This window comes from Centruroides sculpturatus, unplaced genomic scaffold, assembly GCF_000671375.1.
Source record: "Centruroides sculpturatus isolate CEXI.00-Female unplaced genomic scaffold, Cexi_2.0 scaffold230, whole genome shotgun sequence".
Lineage (NCBI taxonomy): Eukaryota > Metazoa > Arthropoda > Arachnida > Scorpiones > Buthidae > Centruroides > Centruroides sculpturatus.
In genome coordinates, this window is record NW_019384716.1 from 347,525 (window position 1) to 364,336 (window position 16,812).

The window sequence follows — 16,812 nt, forward strand, 5'->3', positions numbered from 1 at the left end:
TTGAATATTTTGATTTTAAATGAAAATTATAAATTAATCTTTAGGATAATTTAACCAAGAACAAACGTGATAAGAAAGAAAATAGTGAGAAAAAAATTACAGATTGTGGAAGAATTCCTGTTCAAAGTGATGTTAATACTGAAAATAAAAACTGTGTAAAACTAAAAATAAAAAGTGCTAAAACTCAATTCAAAGACAGCAAGGAAAATGCAATGGTTATCAAAGAAATTGCTGATAAAGTAAAGAATAATGAAGATTTATTAATAAGAAATGTGAATAAATCAGAAAATATAGAACTTGTAAGTAATGATGTAACTAAACTGGAAACTACTGTAATTACAGAACCACGTAATACAGAACATTTGAAACTGGCAATTGATAATTTAAAATCAATGCTAGAAGAAAAAGAAAAAATCCAAGAGGAACTACAAAGAAAGTTATTACTTGCTGAGGCACAACTTAAAGAAAACAAGAAAGAAAATACAGTAAATAAATTTTTTTTATTTAAAAGACATTTTATTTTTATAATCTATTTTATTCTGTATAAAATTCCTTTCTTATTATTTATATTTTAATTTAATATAATTCAAAATATGAATTGGTAGTAAATTTTTGTCACATAGTCATTAAAATAGCTTTATTTTGCCATAGTAAAAATTGGGCATTATTGTATAAAATGTAAAAGTCAAATATATTTGACTTTTATATAAAGACTGTACTAAAAGCAACAGCAGTTAATAATATGTCAATTTGACAGGACAGCTGTCATGAAAAGATTGATAATGTTTTAGTAAAGAGAGAAAAAACACTATCTTTATTAAAATAATGCTGTCAAGATTTGTTGATTTTTCCGAATGAGTAATGTTTCCCATTACTCATTCGGAAATATTATCAATTATACTGTATAATAAGCAAGCCATTAGCAGAAAAATAATTTTTCTGTATATAAATGTATAAAATTTTAAATGGTTTTTAAATAGACAAGCATCTATAATTGGTATTTTATCAGGGAGAATTTCCAAGAAAAAATGAAAAACTATAGACTTTAAAAAATGTTAGCTGGAACTTTTTAGCAATTTAAAAGTTCATAAGAATCAGATTTAATTTACCTTGTTTGAGATCATGTCATAAATGACAAAATAAATTCACTAAACTGTATTTCAGTATTGGGTGAAATGTCATAATTTTTTTAATAGCATTTTTCTCATTTATAAGAATACTAATGTTGCTTGAACATTGATTTTATTAGAACTGTTCATAATGAGCAGTTTTTCACACTAAACTGTCTTTTGCTACTTTCTTAAAAGTCACAAAAACATTGTTTTCTCAAACTCATTTTTGTTCTATGGCAAAAGTCAGTAGATTAATGGCAAAAGTCAGTAGAAAATTGCCTCAGAGCAATTGTCAAAATCTGCTAACAGATACACTAGTCATTATAGTTGTAATTTAAAAAATGGCACCACATAATTCTCCTAAAAGACAGAGATATCAACCAATACAATGTGTAATAAATATGAAGTAAAAATTAAAATGCTTTTCATTGACAGTCTCAATGTTTAAGATTTTTTCTTTTTTTCTTCTTCTAAATACAGTATCAAACATTGTACTTACATACAGATTTATTGGATTAATCATATTTCATATAGCAACATTTAAGATTAAATGCTCATTAATAATTTTCTGATTATTATCTGAACACCGCTTATTTATCACTCTTATTGCTGTATGACTCTAATGAAAAAGAAAATTTCTTTCATTTATTGTGGCATGTTAATGCTATCATTTAGTCACTGACATCACTAGATGGTGCCCCTGAGAGTTAGCTATTCTCTTGTTTGCATGGTCCTTTAGAGATTCATCTCAAAATAGAGGACATTCTCTCAATCAGGAGTAGTAGTATATTCTGGGAAGATGACTAACTGTAGTCAAGCAAGTGATAGTTGTCCCCACCAAATTACATCTTTGCCAGTAACTCTGAGCATATCTCTGCAGGCTGTTGCTGTGCACCTGTATAATGTTATGAACCTAACAGTAGCCCTCTGAGCCCATAAATATAAGGGATCTTGATTCTCTAATAGCTTAGCTGCCAGTTCCATTCCTATAATGGCCATCATGAGCTTTGTGGTTGCCTTGATGTGAACCCAAGGAAGAATTGTTGAAATGTTCATACATGATCACCAATTGCACTTTTCAACACAAGCAGTTACATTTACTTTCACACATCTTGTGAAAGTAATGAGGAATGATCCTATAGAATTCTACCAAAGTAAATTTAATATTCAGGAAAAAAAAAACACTTGAGCTTAACTGTTGTATGCTGCTAGCTTTTAAATGTAGAACTATGTCTGGGCTGCATAGTAAATGGAAGTTAAGAAAAACAAAAACAAAATTATTGTATAATCTACAATGGATTATACATTTATTTTGTTTCTGTCACAAATTCCACACACTTGTCTGAACAGGTTGTCCAAAGAGTCTTTAACCCTGGGCTAGTGCAGTGGGGTGTTTCGCCACCCCCAACGTTTTAAAAGTTGCACTATTCATAGATTTTACAAGAAATATTTGTGTCCTCTTCAGTAGCTTCATGATTTTATGTATAGAGCATGCTCAGAAATTACTACGATGCTGCAGAAATTCCAGTAAGAGAAAAACAACAGTTCTCANTACAGACGATAGCAAATTCTTCATAGCGTGGCACTTGACGGCGGAAAATAGTTCGGCTGCCCGATGACGTTTTACGTAATTATAGAAGTTTTTTTACAGATACCGTCGCAATTTTTTCACAGTTTTATAGGAATCGTAATTATAGGGGGGTCTACTGTATCTAATTTATAATAGAAATTACAACACTGTCATCTACGTTAAATAAGAAACCATTGACATTTTTAACCATCTAAGTGTGACGATGCGCAAAGTGCCCCCTATGCTTTGGCATCATGGGACGAACTAGTCATCACAAATGTGATGACTAGTGTGTCAGGACTGACACCATTGTCTTCTAGGATAGACACAGAAACCTAGATGGCCGCTAAATTCGTTTTTTGCGCGAGCGGTTGCATTGTGGGCGCTTGGATCCAATGGAGGCGGTATGGATTAAAGAAGTGCACCAAACACAAATTAAACAATAACAATTATCTGTTTATTTACTGTAACCTACTGCAATTTATACAAGCAAGGTTAATATCTTGTATTTAAAGTTTAAAGCTTCCTCGTGAGTTCTAATCTGGAGAGAGAGAGAGCTTACATATAAGTTACAAAAATACCTTGTAATGCACAGATTGATGGAGTTCACTTGAACGGAGGAAGATTGCAAAGGTGTCCGAATGTTGGGCAACCCTGGCGATGGCGAACTTTCAATGACAACGGACTCTTGGACAAACAAACTGTCCCCTGGTCAGGCGGATGAACTGCCATCATCATCAGTCATTGCTTTTTATTGAGGTCCTCCCTTTTTCGTTTATTGCTTCTTGTTGGCAATGTTGCAACACCTATGTCCAATAGCAATTTTTCATCGCCAAATTCTGGTGACACGTTCGATGTATCCTCTTGAAATGGAAGTGACTCCAGAAAAGGATAAAATCATATCCTTTACAATTTTAACAATCATGGGAAAAATTATAGCAAGTTTTAATTTCAAAAGTTAAATTTTCACCCACAAGATTTTTGTCAAGCCTGGACTCTCACATAAGCATTTAGTTTTTTAGACTTTAACTAAAGATTAAGCCGAGATATATCAATATTTATAAATGAATAAGCTTTATTAAATAACAAAAATTAATAATAATATTACAATATATATATATGTTACAGTGAAAGCAGATAGTCAGTGAATGTACACCTTCACAAAATAATCAGTGAATTTGTACTATAGCATTCACAAGATCTCAATTTTTGGTTTGCCCCAAAAAATTGATGCTGAATATGGATCTCTTCAGACAAAACTGTTACTTTAAGGATGATTGCATCTGCCCAATCTTGCAGTACAATCTCTCTTTTTGAAATATTTTTGCACTTTGAAATACCGGAACATGAAGTGTAAATGCAAGAAGAATGGCGCTTTATGCACTTTTAAATATCATAACTCTTCAACTTGCTTCAATAAATAAAAATGTTAATTAAAAGATTTTTTCATTTTATTTTAAATTTACTTTTTACAACGTCAGTCTGTAAAGATTAACAAACACACTAGATACTAGAGAGAGAGTATACAAATATTACTGAATGTGAATTTATTATTTTAAAATGAACAATTTGTTAACTGATTACATTAGTGAAGGTTTACATTCACTAGCAATAGATCGTATTTACTGTGCAATTCAATTCCCTGTAGCATATACAACAGTTGAGAAAAAATTCAAGTATTAAAGAGTACAAGCTTGGGCATAGTGGGAAAATAGATGGTATAACATTCTTTTAAAATTGATTATTTCAAATTGACAATATGCTTTTTCCAATCTTTTCATTGTAATATTCTAAAACTACAAAAATTCTCTTCACAGAAGTGAAGTTCAGTTAATCTATACTAATATTATAAAGAGGTAATGTTTGTAAGTATGTATGTATGTAAGTTTGTTTGCAGCAGGTAATCTCCGAAACTACTCATCCGATTTCAAAAATTCTTTCACCAATATTTAGAATGGAACCTCAGGGTGGACATAGGCTGTATATTATTCCGTTAAACATTCATATAAATTAAAATATATAATCTAGGTTAAGGCTTTTATGTCCAACAGATGGCGCTACGAGTACGGCGCCTTTAGTTTGCTTTTCTGTGAAAATGAACTAAAGCAGATCATCTATCTATCTATATAAATAAAAATATAATGTTCGTTTGTTCCTACCGATTCCTTTGAAATTTTGACACAACGCTGCATTCAAATACGCACGTGTTTTTATATAATATACGTGTCGAAATTCCCCCCCACTGAAGGGAGATGGTTAGGATTAAGGCTTACTGTAAAGAACTCTGCTTCTATTTATACTATTTTAGATGCGGGTTTTTGCGTTTTAATAGGGTGCGTCAACAGAATGTACACTAAGAAGAAATTTTTTGCAAAATTCCCCCCCACGGGGAAGTGTTATAAATTTATAATAGATACATTTTGAGCCACAACAACGCGTGGCGGGGTCTGCTAGTAAATAATATAGTTGTACATAAAAAATATAACAATCTAAACATTTCAGCTCTATAAATTTAATCTTTAAATTAATTAATTTTTGTGAATTAACTCACATCTTGGCACACAGAGTATTAAGAGCTCACTTGGGACGTATATCTGCAAGATACGTAATGCAAATTAATGCAATTTTTATATTTTTATAGATATAATCATAGTCAAGCATATACATCTTCGATTTCTACATTTTCTCTACTATCTAACAGTATAAAATACTTGTGGGTTTTAAAAAATGAGATTTTTATGTATATTTTTTATAATTTGATCTTTAAATGTTAAAAACTAAACTTATCAAATTTCAACTCATTATAAATTATTTCAGCTTTGAGTTAAATTTCACAGGATTGTATTATCTTTCAAGTTCAAGGTAGTAAAGTTTTGTTTATTGTCAGCTGGTCTCCCACTGTGAACGTCAACAAACTGCTAATGGTTTTATTATTTTTCAAAAACTCCCTTTTCTGTCAGTAGTGGGTGAAATGACTAACAAATTGTTTTCTTTTAGATTTAAGAACTATTTTTTTTTGAGAGAAATAATTGTGCACATTTCAAAACTCAGGTACAGTACATAATTTCAAAAATAGACATTGCTTGAAATATTACACACAATATCAAAATTCATTGCTGATTGTTTACACAGGAATATTTTTTATATGGGAAATGAATCGCTTGAAAAAGTAATGCATGGACCACCAAGAATTCAGCAATTTCTACATGATGTCGAATGTGCAAATTTAAAGATTAATAATTTTAAAAACATTAACAAAATTACCAAATAAATAAATGTTTAGGTCATAATTACTAAATGGTATTGTTATGTAATGAACATAAATTTTAATTGTTGCAAAATTGAAAGTATTAACTTTCTTATCATGCTCTGTTATTGCCCAGCTTTCTCTAGTGAGAAAGCCAGGCGATAACACCAAATTGAGAAAATCACATTGTGAAAAATAGTTGCAATGGCCCGTTTGAAATGAATTGGGATTGATGTGGTCATTGAAACAAGGTAAAAAAGAGAAAGTGTAGCATTGTGGTAAAATTTAAATATACTACATTGTTATTTTATCAAATTGCGATTGTTATGTACAACAATTGAGTGTACAGCACTCTCACGCTGCAAGAGAATTTGCTGCAAATGGTAGTAAGGTATTGTTTTTTGTAAAATTTTTCTGAAAAAAGGGTCATAAACTTGAAAACACTCTAGGAATTGCTTCAGAACATATCAGTTGAGAAGTAATACAAAGTCTGCAGTTCAACTATTATTTATTTTTGAGAAATAGAAAAAAATGCCATGTATCTTCTGGATACATATGCCCCAAGATGAGGGTTAAGAAATTTGTTTCAAGTATCTATTTTAACAAAATTTCATAAAAATGTAACTATTTTTACAATCAATTCTGTTTTTATAGACAATAGGAAAACAATTTCAATAATAAATTATAATAGTAGTAATAATAAAGTAAGAACAGAATATAATTTGATATTAACCATACAAAATAATACAACACATTTCTTAACATTTTTATACTTTATCTTTGCTTTCTCAAATTAAGTGAAACTTATGAATGACCTCCTGTACTTTCTAAAAACATGCTAGAACAAAATACAATCCCATCAGCCTAAATATGATGCCATGCTCATTTCATGAACCCATATACAAGCTCTGAGTTTTAGGTGGTGTTGGCTTTACAATGTTCAGTTTGAATGATTATATTTTTAACTTAATTTTACTGAATACTATTTTCCCAATAAACAATCCATAATTTAATTAAATTGTAGAACATTCAGCATTTATTACTATTATTGTACATTAATAAAATGTATAATAATAATAAATGCTGAAATAGATTTGAAAAAAAAAATTAAACCAAAGAAAAAAAACACCACTAATACAAAATTCAATGATCATCTCCCATGTTCTAAATAGAATTAACAATTAGCTTTTAAATAATTTTTTGGGAGTCTACATAGAGAGAGATCTACCAAAAACTTGTCAACTTTCATGATACAAGTTTAACTGCCTATAAATTTATTTCTGTCCTATAGAAAAAAATAGTGGTATCTAATAACATCAATTAAAGTTTTGATTAATGCACAAAAGATGAATGGGAGATGATAAATGGCAAGATAATGTACTGTACAGTACATGTGCCTTTGATGTAATTTGCAGATGTATTATATATGGTCTTTGGGAGTAATTGCAATGGCAGATGAAAGTATCTGATGTGTTAAATTATATTATTTATTTAGTGTAGAATTTTATTAATAAATTTTAATATGTCAATATGTAGGGGAAGGTGGGGCAAGATGAGAACATTAAGGTTTGAAAAGTCATAAGATGACAACCACGTTGATGAGAACGATAATTTTTTTATTCTCAGCAACTACAACATTTGATAATATATAATACAAAATTTAATTTTTGAAAAACATTTTTAAAAACAAGAAAATTTAATATTTTAAAATTACATGTAAGTGAACCGTCTCGCCCCACCCATGGGGTAAGATGGGGATATTATCATAGGTCAACTATATTTCAAAACTAAACAATTACAGTCTTAAAGGTTACTTTGAATACCATTATATCTTCATCTAAAAGATAATGTAAAAGTTTACAACGATACTCACTTTGTAAAATTAGATGAAGTATTGCTAAAACATGGAAAACATTCTTACTTCCAAATAAAGAGAGAGATTAGGACATTTTCTTGTCCCATGATCTCTTTTGAGGTTGACGTTTAGTTCCCCAAATAACAGCTAGATGAAAGCACGTTAACCACGAATAAACAGACGTCCCCGTCTTACCCCATGGCCCCATCTTGCATCACTTTCCCCTATATATATATATATTCTGTTTATTCGTGGTTAACGTGCTTTCATCTAGCTGTTATTTGGGGAACTAAACGTCAACCTCAAAAGAGATCATGGGACAAGAAAATGTCCTAATCTCTCTCTTTATTTGGAAGTAAGAATGTTTTCCATGTTTTAGCAATACTTCATCTAATTTTACAAAGTGAGTATCGTTGTAAACTTTTACATTATCTTTTAGATGAAGATATAATGGTATTCAAAGTAACCTTTAAGACTGTAATTGTTTAGTTTTGAAATATAGTTGACCTATGATAATATCCCCATCTTACCCCATGGGTGGGGCGAGACGGTTCACTTACATGTAATTTTAAAATATTAAATTTTCTTGTTTTTAAAAATGTTTTTCAAAAATTAAATTTTGTATTATATATTGTCAAATGTTGTAGTTGCTGAGAATAAAAAAATTATCGTTCTCATCAACGTGGTTGTCATCTTATGACTTTTCAAACCTTAATGTTCTCATCTTGCCCCACCTTCCCCTACATATTGACATATTAAAATTTATTAATAAAATTCTACACTAAATAAATAATATAATTTAACACATCAGATACTTTCATCTGCCATTGCAATTACTCCCAAAGACCATATATAATACATCTGCAAATTACATCAAAGGCACATGTACTGTACAGTACATTATCTTGCCATTTATCATCTCCCATTCATCTTTTGTGCATTAATCAAAACTTTAATTGATGTTATTAGATACCACTATTTTTTTCTATAGGACAGAAATAAATTTATAGGCAGTTAAACTTGTATCATGAAAGTTGACAAGTTTTTGGTAGCTCTCTCTCTATGTAGACTCCCAAAAAATTATTTAAAAGCTAATTGTTAATTCTATTTAGAACATGGGAGATGATCATTGAATTTTGTATTAGTGGTGTTTTTTTTCTTTGGTTTAATTTTTTTTTTCAAATCTATTTCAGCATTTATTATTATTATACATTTTATTAATGTACAATAATAGTAATAAATGCTGAATGTTCTACAATTTAATTAAATTATGGATTGTTTATTGGGAAAATAGTATTCAGTAAAATTAAGTTAAAAATATAATCATTCAAACTGAACATTGTAAAGCCAACACCACCTAAAACTCAGAGCTTGTATATGGGTTCATGAAATGAGCATGGCATCATATTTAGGCTGATGGGATTGTATTTTGTTCTAGCATGTTTTTAGAAAGTACAGGTCATTCATAAGTTTCACTTAATTTGAGAAAGCAAAGATAAAGTATAAAAATGTTAAGAAATGTGTTGTATTATTTTGTATGGTTAATATCAAATTATATTCTGTTCTTACTTTATTATTACTACTATTATAATTTATTATTGAAATTGTTTTCCTATTGTCTATAAAAACATAATTGATTGTAAAAATAGTTACATTTTTATAAAATTTTGTTAAAATAGATACTTGAAACAAATTTCTTAACCCTCATCTTGGGGCATATGTATCCAGAAGATACATGGCATTTTTTTCTATTTCTCAAAAATAAATAATAGTTGAACTGCAGACTTTGTATTACTTCTCAACTGATATGTTCTGAAGCAATTCCTAGAGTGTTTTCAAGTTTATGACCCTTTTTTCAGAAAAATTTTACAAAAAACAATACCTTACTACCATTTGCAGCAAATTCTCTTGCAGCGTGAGAGTGCTGTACACTCAATTGTTGTACATAACAATCGCAATTTGATAAAATAACAATGTAGTATATTTAAATTTTACCACAATGCTACACTTTCTCTTTTTTACCTTGTTTCAATGACCACATCAATCCCAATTCATTTCAAACGGGCCATTGCAACTATTTTTCACAATGTGATTTTCTCAATTTGGTGTTATCGCCTGGCTTTCTCACTAGAGAAAGCTGGGCAATAACAGAGCATGATAAGAAAGTTAATACTTTCAATTTTGCAACAATTAAAATTTATGTTCATTACATAACAATACCATTTAGTAATTATGACCTAAACATTTATTTATTTGGTAATTTTGTTAATGTTTTTAAAATTATTAATCTTTAAATTTGCACATTCGACATCATGTAGAAATTGCTGAATTCTTGGTGGTCCATGCATTACTTTTTCAAGCGATTCATTTCCCATATAAAAAATATTCCTGTGTAAACAATCAGCAATGAATTTTGATATTGTGTGTAATATTTCAAGCAATGTCTATTTTTGAAATTATGTACTGTACCTGAGTTTTGAAATGTGCACAATTATTTCTCTCAAAAAAAAATAGTTCTTAAATCTAAAAGAAAACAATTTGTTAGTCATTTCACCCACTACTGACAGAAAAGGGAGTTTTTGAAAAATAATAAAACCATTAGCAGTTTGTTGACGTTCACAGTGGGAGACCAGCTGACAATAAACAAAACTTTACTACCTTGAACTTGAAAGATAATACAATCCTGTGAAATTTAACTCAAAGCTGAAATAATTTATAATGAGTTGAAATTTGATAAGTTTAGTTTTTAACATTTAAAGATCAAATTATAAAAAATATACATAAAAATCTCATTTTTTAAAACCCACAAGTATTTTATACTGTTAGATAGTAGAGAAAATGTAGAAATCGAAGATGTATATGCTTGACTATGATTATATCTATAAAAATATAAAAATTGCATTAATTTGCATTACGTATCTTGCAGATATACGTCCCAAGTGAGCTCTTAATACTCTGTGTGCCAAGATGTGAGTTAATTCACAAAAATTAATTAATTTAAAGATTAAATTTATAGAGCTGAAATGTTTAGATTGTTATATTTTTTATGTACAACTATATTATTTACTAGCAGACCCCGCCACGCGTTGTTGTGGCTCAAAATGTATCTATTATAAATGTNTGAGTGCCAAAGTACAATGTCAGCTATTGAATCAGAGTGACAAAAATGCTTAAAAAACAATTTAGATTTTTACTATTGGTTTAATAATAAGATATAATGTAATGAGTTTTGATAAATGTTGTTTTTTATTTTCATGGATTTATGTACTAATATAATATGTAATCATACCTCAATATAATCATATATACAATGACACATGCCTTTACCAAATAAATGAGTAAATCTTTATTAATTTTTACTTACATGGTTTATGGACCCAAAAAAATGTCGGGGTAGACAAACGCCCCACTGCACTAATGCCGAAAAAAAACTCAGTGCACTAACGCAGGGTTAAATGTATTTGTAGCTCACCAATGACAACTATTATATACTTGCCACCATGCTCAAGTACTGATCCCTCTTCCATAGTTACATCATCCAAGACATAAATTTTGATGTCATAACTTGTTTGTTCAGTCATAGGTGTGTCCATATTCATGACCTCTCACTACAGGATGATGTCAGCTGCAATGGTGAAGTTAGGCAAAGCAAATTTCCAATTTCATGCATGGCCTTCAACTACACCCTGTACTCTCATTTTTGTATGGCATTCAACATATGTGGTCTTTTCTAAACTCTTACAGCCTTGTTCATTGTGCATTTTGCCAGTCATGATGGTATTTTGTTCCAGACACATTGAAATTTTTACTCCTACTCTCACTAACTGAGTCTCATAACTCAACTTGAATTGCAGTTTCAATATGGAAAGACCAAACATTCTATCAGCCTGAATAGTTTTTTGAGATAGAAGTTGAGTGGTAGCCTTATATATACTTCAAAATTAAGATATATTTGACATACATATATATATATATATATAATTGCAATGGAACTAAATATACATTTTTTGTGTTTTTGTTACATGGATAACCAAATTTGTTTTGAATTTTCCGATAGTTTAGCTGTTTGTAATGTTGATTCAGTAAATGTCTCTTCAATCCGAAAAAATTCTTTTCAGTAGACTACCTCACAGCCAGTTCAGGTTATAATTCCTTTTATTGCTTTTACAAATGCATTTCGAGCTAGGTTAATTTGTTTTATTGACATTCACAATAAAGTTATTTACCTACCTACACAAACATTTACTGCTAAAGATCTGTTCATATGCACTTCTGTTTTATTTCAAGAATGATCTTGGAGCATACATGATTTATTATCCAATGATCACTTTCCCACCTTCCTCACAAAACTTGTGATGCAATACCATCTAGATTTCACTGATGGAGCTCAAACAATAAATTGGAGTTTAATTTAATCACCAAAATGCCAATATTGCACATGATAGTGCAATAGCCCACTATATAGGACTCAGAAAATGTGTTGATTAAATGTATTATTCAAGCAGCTGATCACACTTTGGGCCTGTAACAACCAGAATGCTCAAGCATCAATGAATATCATAAAACTATACAAAAGTGATTTAAAAAAAAACTTGATGCATATTCCCACAATATTCCACTCTAAATAGCCTCTTCTGAATCTTACTTTAATTCACCTGAAAGCATTTGCTTTCAGGTGAATTAAAGTAAGATTCAGAAGAGTGCTTAGACAAGTCATAGAGAATCTTGGAGGAAATAGCTCCAGAATCAATTCTTCCACTAGTCCCGAAGAAGTGTGGAAAATACAGGAAAGTATAGTATCTGCTCCCATTCCATGAGTAACATAATATCATCAAATTAGACCCACAGAACATAGCCAATATGCTTGTTAAGACTGTTTTCTCACATGTATCTAGCAATGATAATTACTTTCATATTTTAAACAAATTAAATCTGATGTTGGAGACTTTCTCCAATTCTGGCTGTAGTAGTGATTTACTTAAAATGTGTTGCTAATATGTACTATTCAACTTGCTAGATATGTTGTGCAGTCAGTTGGATTTCAATGGCCTACTGGCCATTGAAATCCAACTGACTTCACAACTGAGAAGAGGAATATATCTAGTGCAATCTCTTTACTAAGAGACTGCACTAGATATATTCCTCTTCTGTTAGATAATACATGGCTATATATCAAAGTTTGTTGTTGTGTACATGATGGGAATTTTTCTCAAAAATGGAGATGCTCTAGGCACAATGAAGACAGATTAGTGCCTTAGATTTTGGAGAAGAGGAATTTGTACAATTCTGTTATATCTGTTTATGAGCAGCAAGGATCACCTTCAAGGCATGAGGTACAATTATGTGTCTTGAAGGCTAGGGTGAAAATGGGTGGATATGAGCATCATCAAACCATAACGTCAAAAATTTGGTTTGGTCAAAAGATGTCCATCAGGATTTGGAACTGATTGTATCAAGCCATGTCTCATGATGCTGCTGAACAGCAGGTGACATGCACATGAGCAGAAACCAGGCTGCCAGATCAGCCAGCTCATTTATTCAAATCTCTTGTAGACAGGATTTACACAAAGAGTTAGATACCACCAACAACTAACACTGCTGCAATATTGATGATCAGTAGGATGAAGCCAGAATAATGTTTTTGAGAGCAACAAGCATCAATAAGCTGTCTGAGAAGATCATCATTCTTACAGTTCCATGTAAGGTGTATTGTAACATGAAAGACCAAAGTCTGTGATGTGAAGATAGTGCAAGATGTGTCCACTGAGATTTCTAAGCTGTAGTCAAAGTTTGGGACTGTCCCTAGTGTTGCACAACTGAATATCTTTGGAATATCTTATTCTTTTCCTTTTATCTTTTATCATTAGGGTATTTATTGCTGCACTGACATCAAAGACGTAAAATAAATCTAGGTGAGATAATAATGGGAGCACTTCCATCTGAGGAAAATACCTCTTGCCAGCAAATCTTCTACACCAGAATATATAGCTTGTGCCAAGCCATATGCTTCTAGTTCTGAATCCCCTGATAAGGATAGGTTTGATGGAAGAAGATAATTTAACACTTTGATGATCTGCCAAAAGAGAATGCTTCCCAAGAAGTCTTTCTATAGGAGCTGACTCTTATTTAGGGGCTAGCTCATTGATGAGATTTGAATCTGCAACAAACTACTAATATTCAATAGTGTTGTCCCCTGGAAAACACTCTAATGGTAGAATTGAGGAACTCTAAATTGGACAAGAGTGCATGGAGTGCATGAAGCAGGGAAAAATCTCCAGGATAAGTGCTAAAATAGAACTGTAATGTCAAGTATTTAAGAAGGTTGTGGTGTACTGTACTACCTTTTCATACAGAATTATGCAAGGAACTAGTGTATTATATGCAGTTTGAAAGGGACATAAGACAGATGACAGAGTGAAAGCCAAAATTGATGCAGCATAAGTAATCATAAGAGTAATAACAATGTGGACCATATTCTGCAGGCTCTCTGCCCAAGCCCTGTAGCCTTGTAACAAGTGAAGGAAAAAAATTTGTTAATTTTTGTTTCTGTTGTCTTTTCAATATATTACAATTTAAGTGAATAAACTTATCAATTAAGTCAATGATTAAAACTAATATTAAAGCTAAAAGAAAGATTTAAACAAAGTAAGAAATTTGATTTCATGGTTATCAACAAAGAAAGTAATAAGGAATGATATTTTTTGGAAAATGGAAGATGTGCTTTTTATTTGTATATGTACAATGGCATATTTAATCATTATAGACAAAGCAAAAAACATCTTTTAGATATGTACAGGAACGTGTAATATGTCATAACTCACAAGCATGATAGCAGATGTTCAAAAAGTTTAAACAATGTTATAGCCTGCATTCTGCTGGTATTTCTGATAAAGCAGCAAGTAAAAATACATAGTCAAGAAATTTCTACAAATTTTTAATATGAATGTAAAGGAGGATAACTATTTGTCTCAGCTTATTTAAAATCGATGAAACAGTTTAAAAATTATAAATAGTTTTTTATTTTTAGAAAATGTATATGTGACAAATTAATTCCACAATGATAAAAGTGCTTTCACTCATGACAGACCTTTCCTTTTAGGCAACCTTTGGAGTTTTGTTCTTATTGATAATCTTTTACTTTAAATGCAGAAGTTTGTCAATAGGACAAATGAAACTCGGTTCTGGTGATTGCTTACAAGGAAAGATCTGTTGAGTGAAAGTACTTTTATCATTGTGGAATTAGTTCATCACATGTATCTCATTACATATTGTATATTTAGATTCTAAGATTCAGTTACATGTGTCAATTAAAGACTGAATTAATTAAAATGCAGTGTTATTGTGTTACTTATACAGTCAACCCCCTATAACACTGTTGATAATTCCGTTTTATATGAATTCCATGTAAAATCTAAGTGACTTGTACAACATGGAATTCATATAAAACGGAATTATCAACAGTGTTATGGGGGGGTCGACTGTACCATCAAAAATAATAAGTCTGAAACAATTACTGATTGACAAGTAAAAAAATCTAAAAATATTATGCTTTAAAACATTAAAAAATAAAAAAGATCATGTTCATGTTATGAATAAATTTTAAAAAATTTAGATACAATCTTCCAATACTAATTGAATTCAACTAATTTTTTGTCCTTGTCAGTATAAATTTTTATACAGAATTCAAGGCTATACATTTGGTTTATAGCTATTTTCATTATTTTTGTATTGAACATATTTGATTTTTCTTTTAAATTTTTTCTCTTATGTGACGGATTTAAAGCATTTGGAATTTTTATTCTCTATATTAAAATTAAACCTTGAACAAAACCTTTAAGTATAGTAACTATCTCTTGGCAGATAGTTACTATACTTAAGTTTGTTCCAGTTCTAAAAGTTAAGAATTTTAGAATTGAAATCTATCGAAATTTATTATTTTATATGTTTAATAATAAATTTATTTTTTGATGTTAGACTGAATTAAGTTAAACTAATTATCATAAACAATGCTTAATCATATGTAAATTCTATTACAATGATAACTGTAAAAATGGAATAACAAAAAAAGCATTGGAAGCTGCTGTTTATAACTTACGTATACTTTGAGATGCATCTGGAACAAAATTATTCAAAATGACTTCTTTAATCTTTATATATTTTCATATCCTTAAACAATGTAATTATTCATCAACATAACATCAGTAACCAAGTTCACAGATATTTGCCTCAAAATTTATTTCCAATTATCAATATTGATATGTCTAGAAGAGCAGTCTCTGCTCTTAAAATATTTTATATTGTTAAAAGGATTGAGGGTTTGGACTTAAGAATATCTGGTTGTCATGACAATGAACTAATATTTATCCTTCATCATCCATATAAGATGGTTCTAGCTAAGAATAGATGCTTAAATGTTGCTGGAAGATACATTGTTATTTCTTTAATACACTATCCACCAGAAAGTAATTGGACACCTGTGATGGAACAGAAAAACGAAGTTTATTCATCATCAATAGTTGGTGGAACCTCTGTGGGCAGAGATTATAGGTGAGACCTTTATGGCATACTCTCCACTAGTCCTTGTTTGACGACTGGGAGTATTTTCTTCCACTCAGCTTGGAGAAGACACATGAGTTTCTTCACTGATTTTGGGCAGTGGGGACATCCCTTCAGTCAGAACACTCCAACTCATCCCAGAGGTGCTGTATAGGGTTCAGGTCTGGGCTCTGAGCAGACCAATCCATTCGTTTAACCCCATTGTCACTATGCCAAGCAATGGTGGTCATCTGGCGTTATTGTCCTAACCCATAAAACCACCACAATGTAGGAAGCACATGGTTATCCAAAATAGTGCAGTAGGCATCGGCATTGAGACTACCATCGATTGCAATCAAGGATCCCAGACAATACCAGGAAAAAAATACCCACACACCATAATTCCATCTCTGCCGAACTTCACTGTTGGCACAATGCATTCCGGCAGAAGGTGTTCTTCAGGCAGATGCCAAACCCAGACTCTGCCATCCAA

At 30.7% G+C, this 16,812-nt stretch overlaps 1 protein-coding gene across 1 annotated transcript in view; it reads left to right on the top strand.

The window, feature by feature from the left end:
- Window positions 1-16,812, top strand: part of LOC111627932 (E3 ubiquitin-protein ligase RNF8-like) — a 75,076-nt gene that overhangs the window by 38,473 nt on the left and 19,791 nt on the right. Inside the window, exon 5 of the mRNA XM_023371623.1 lies at window positions 45-485. Coding sequence (XP_023227391.1) covers window positions 45-485 — 441 coding nt within the window. The remainder of the gene's footprint in view (window positions 1-44; window positions 486-16,812) is intronic.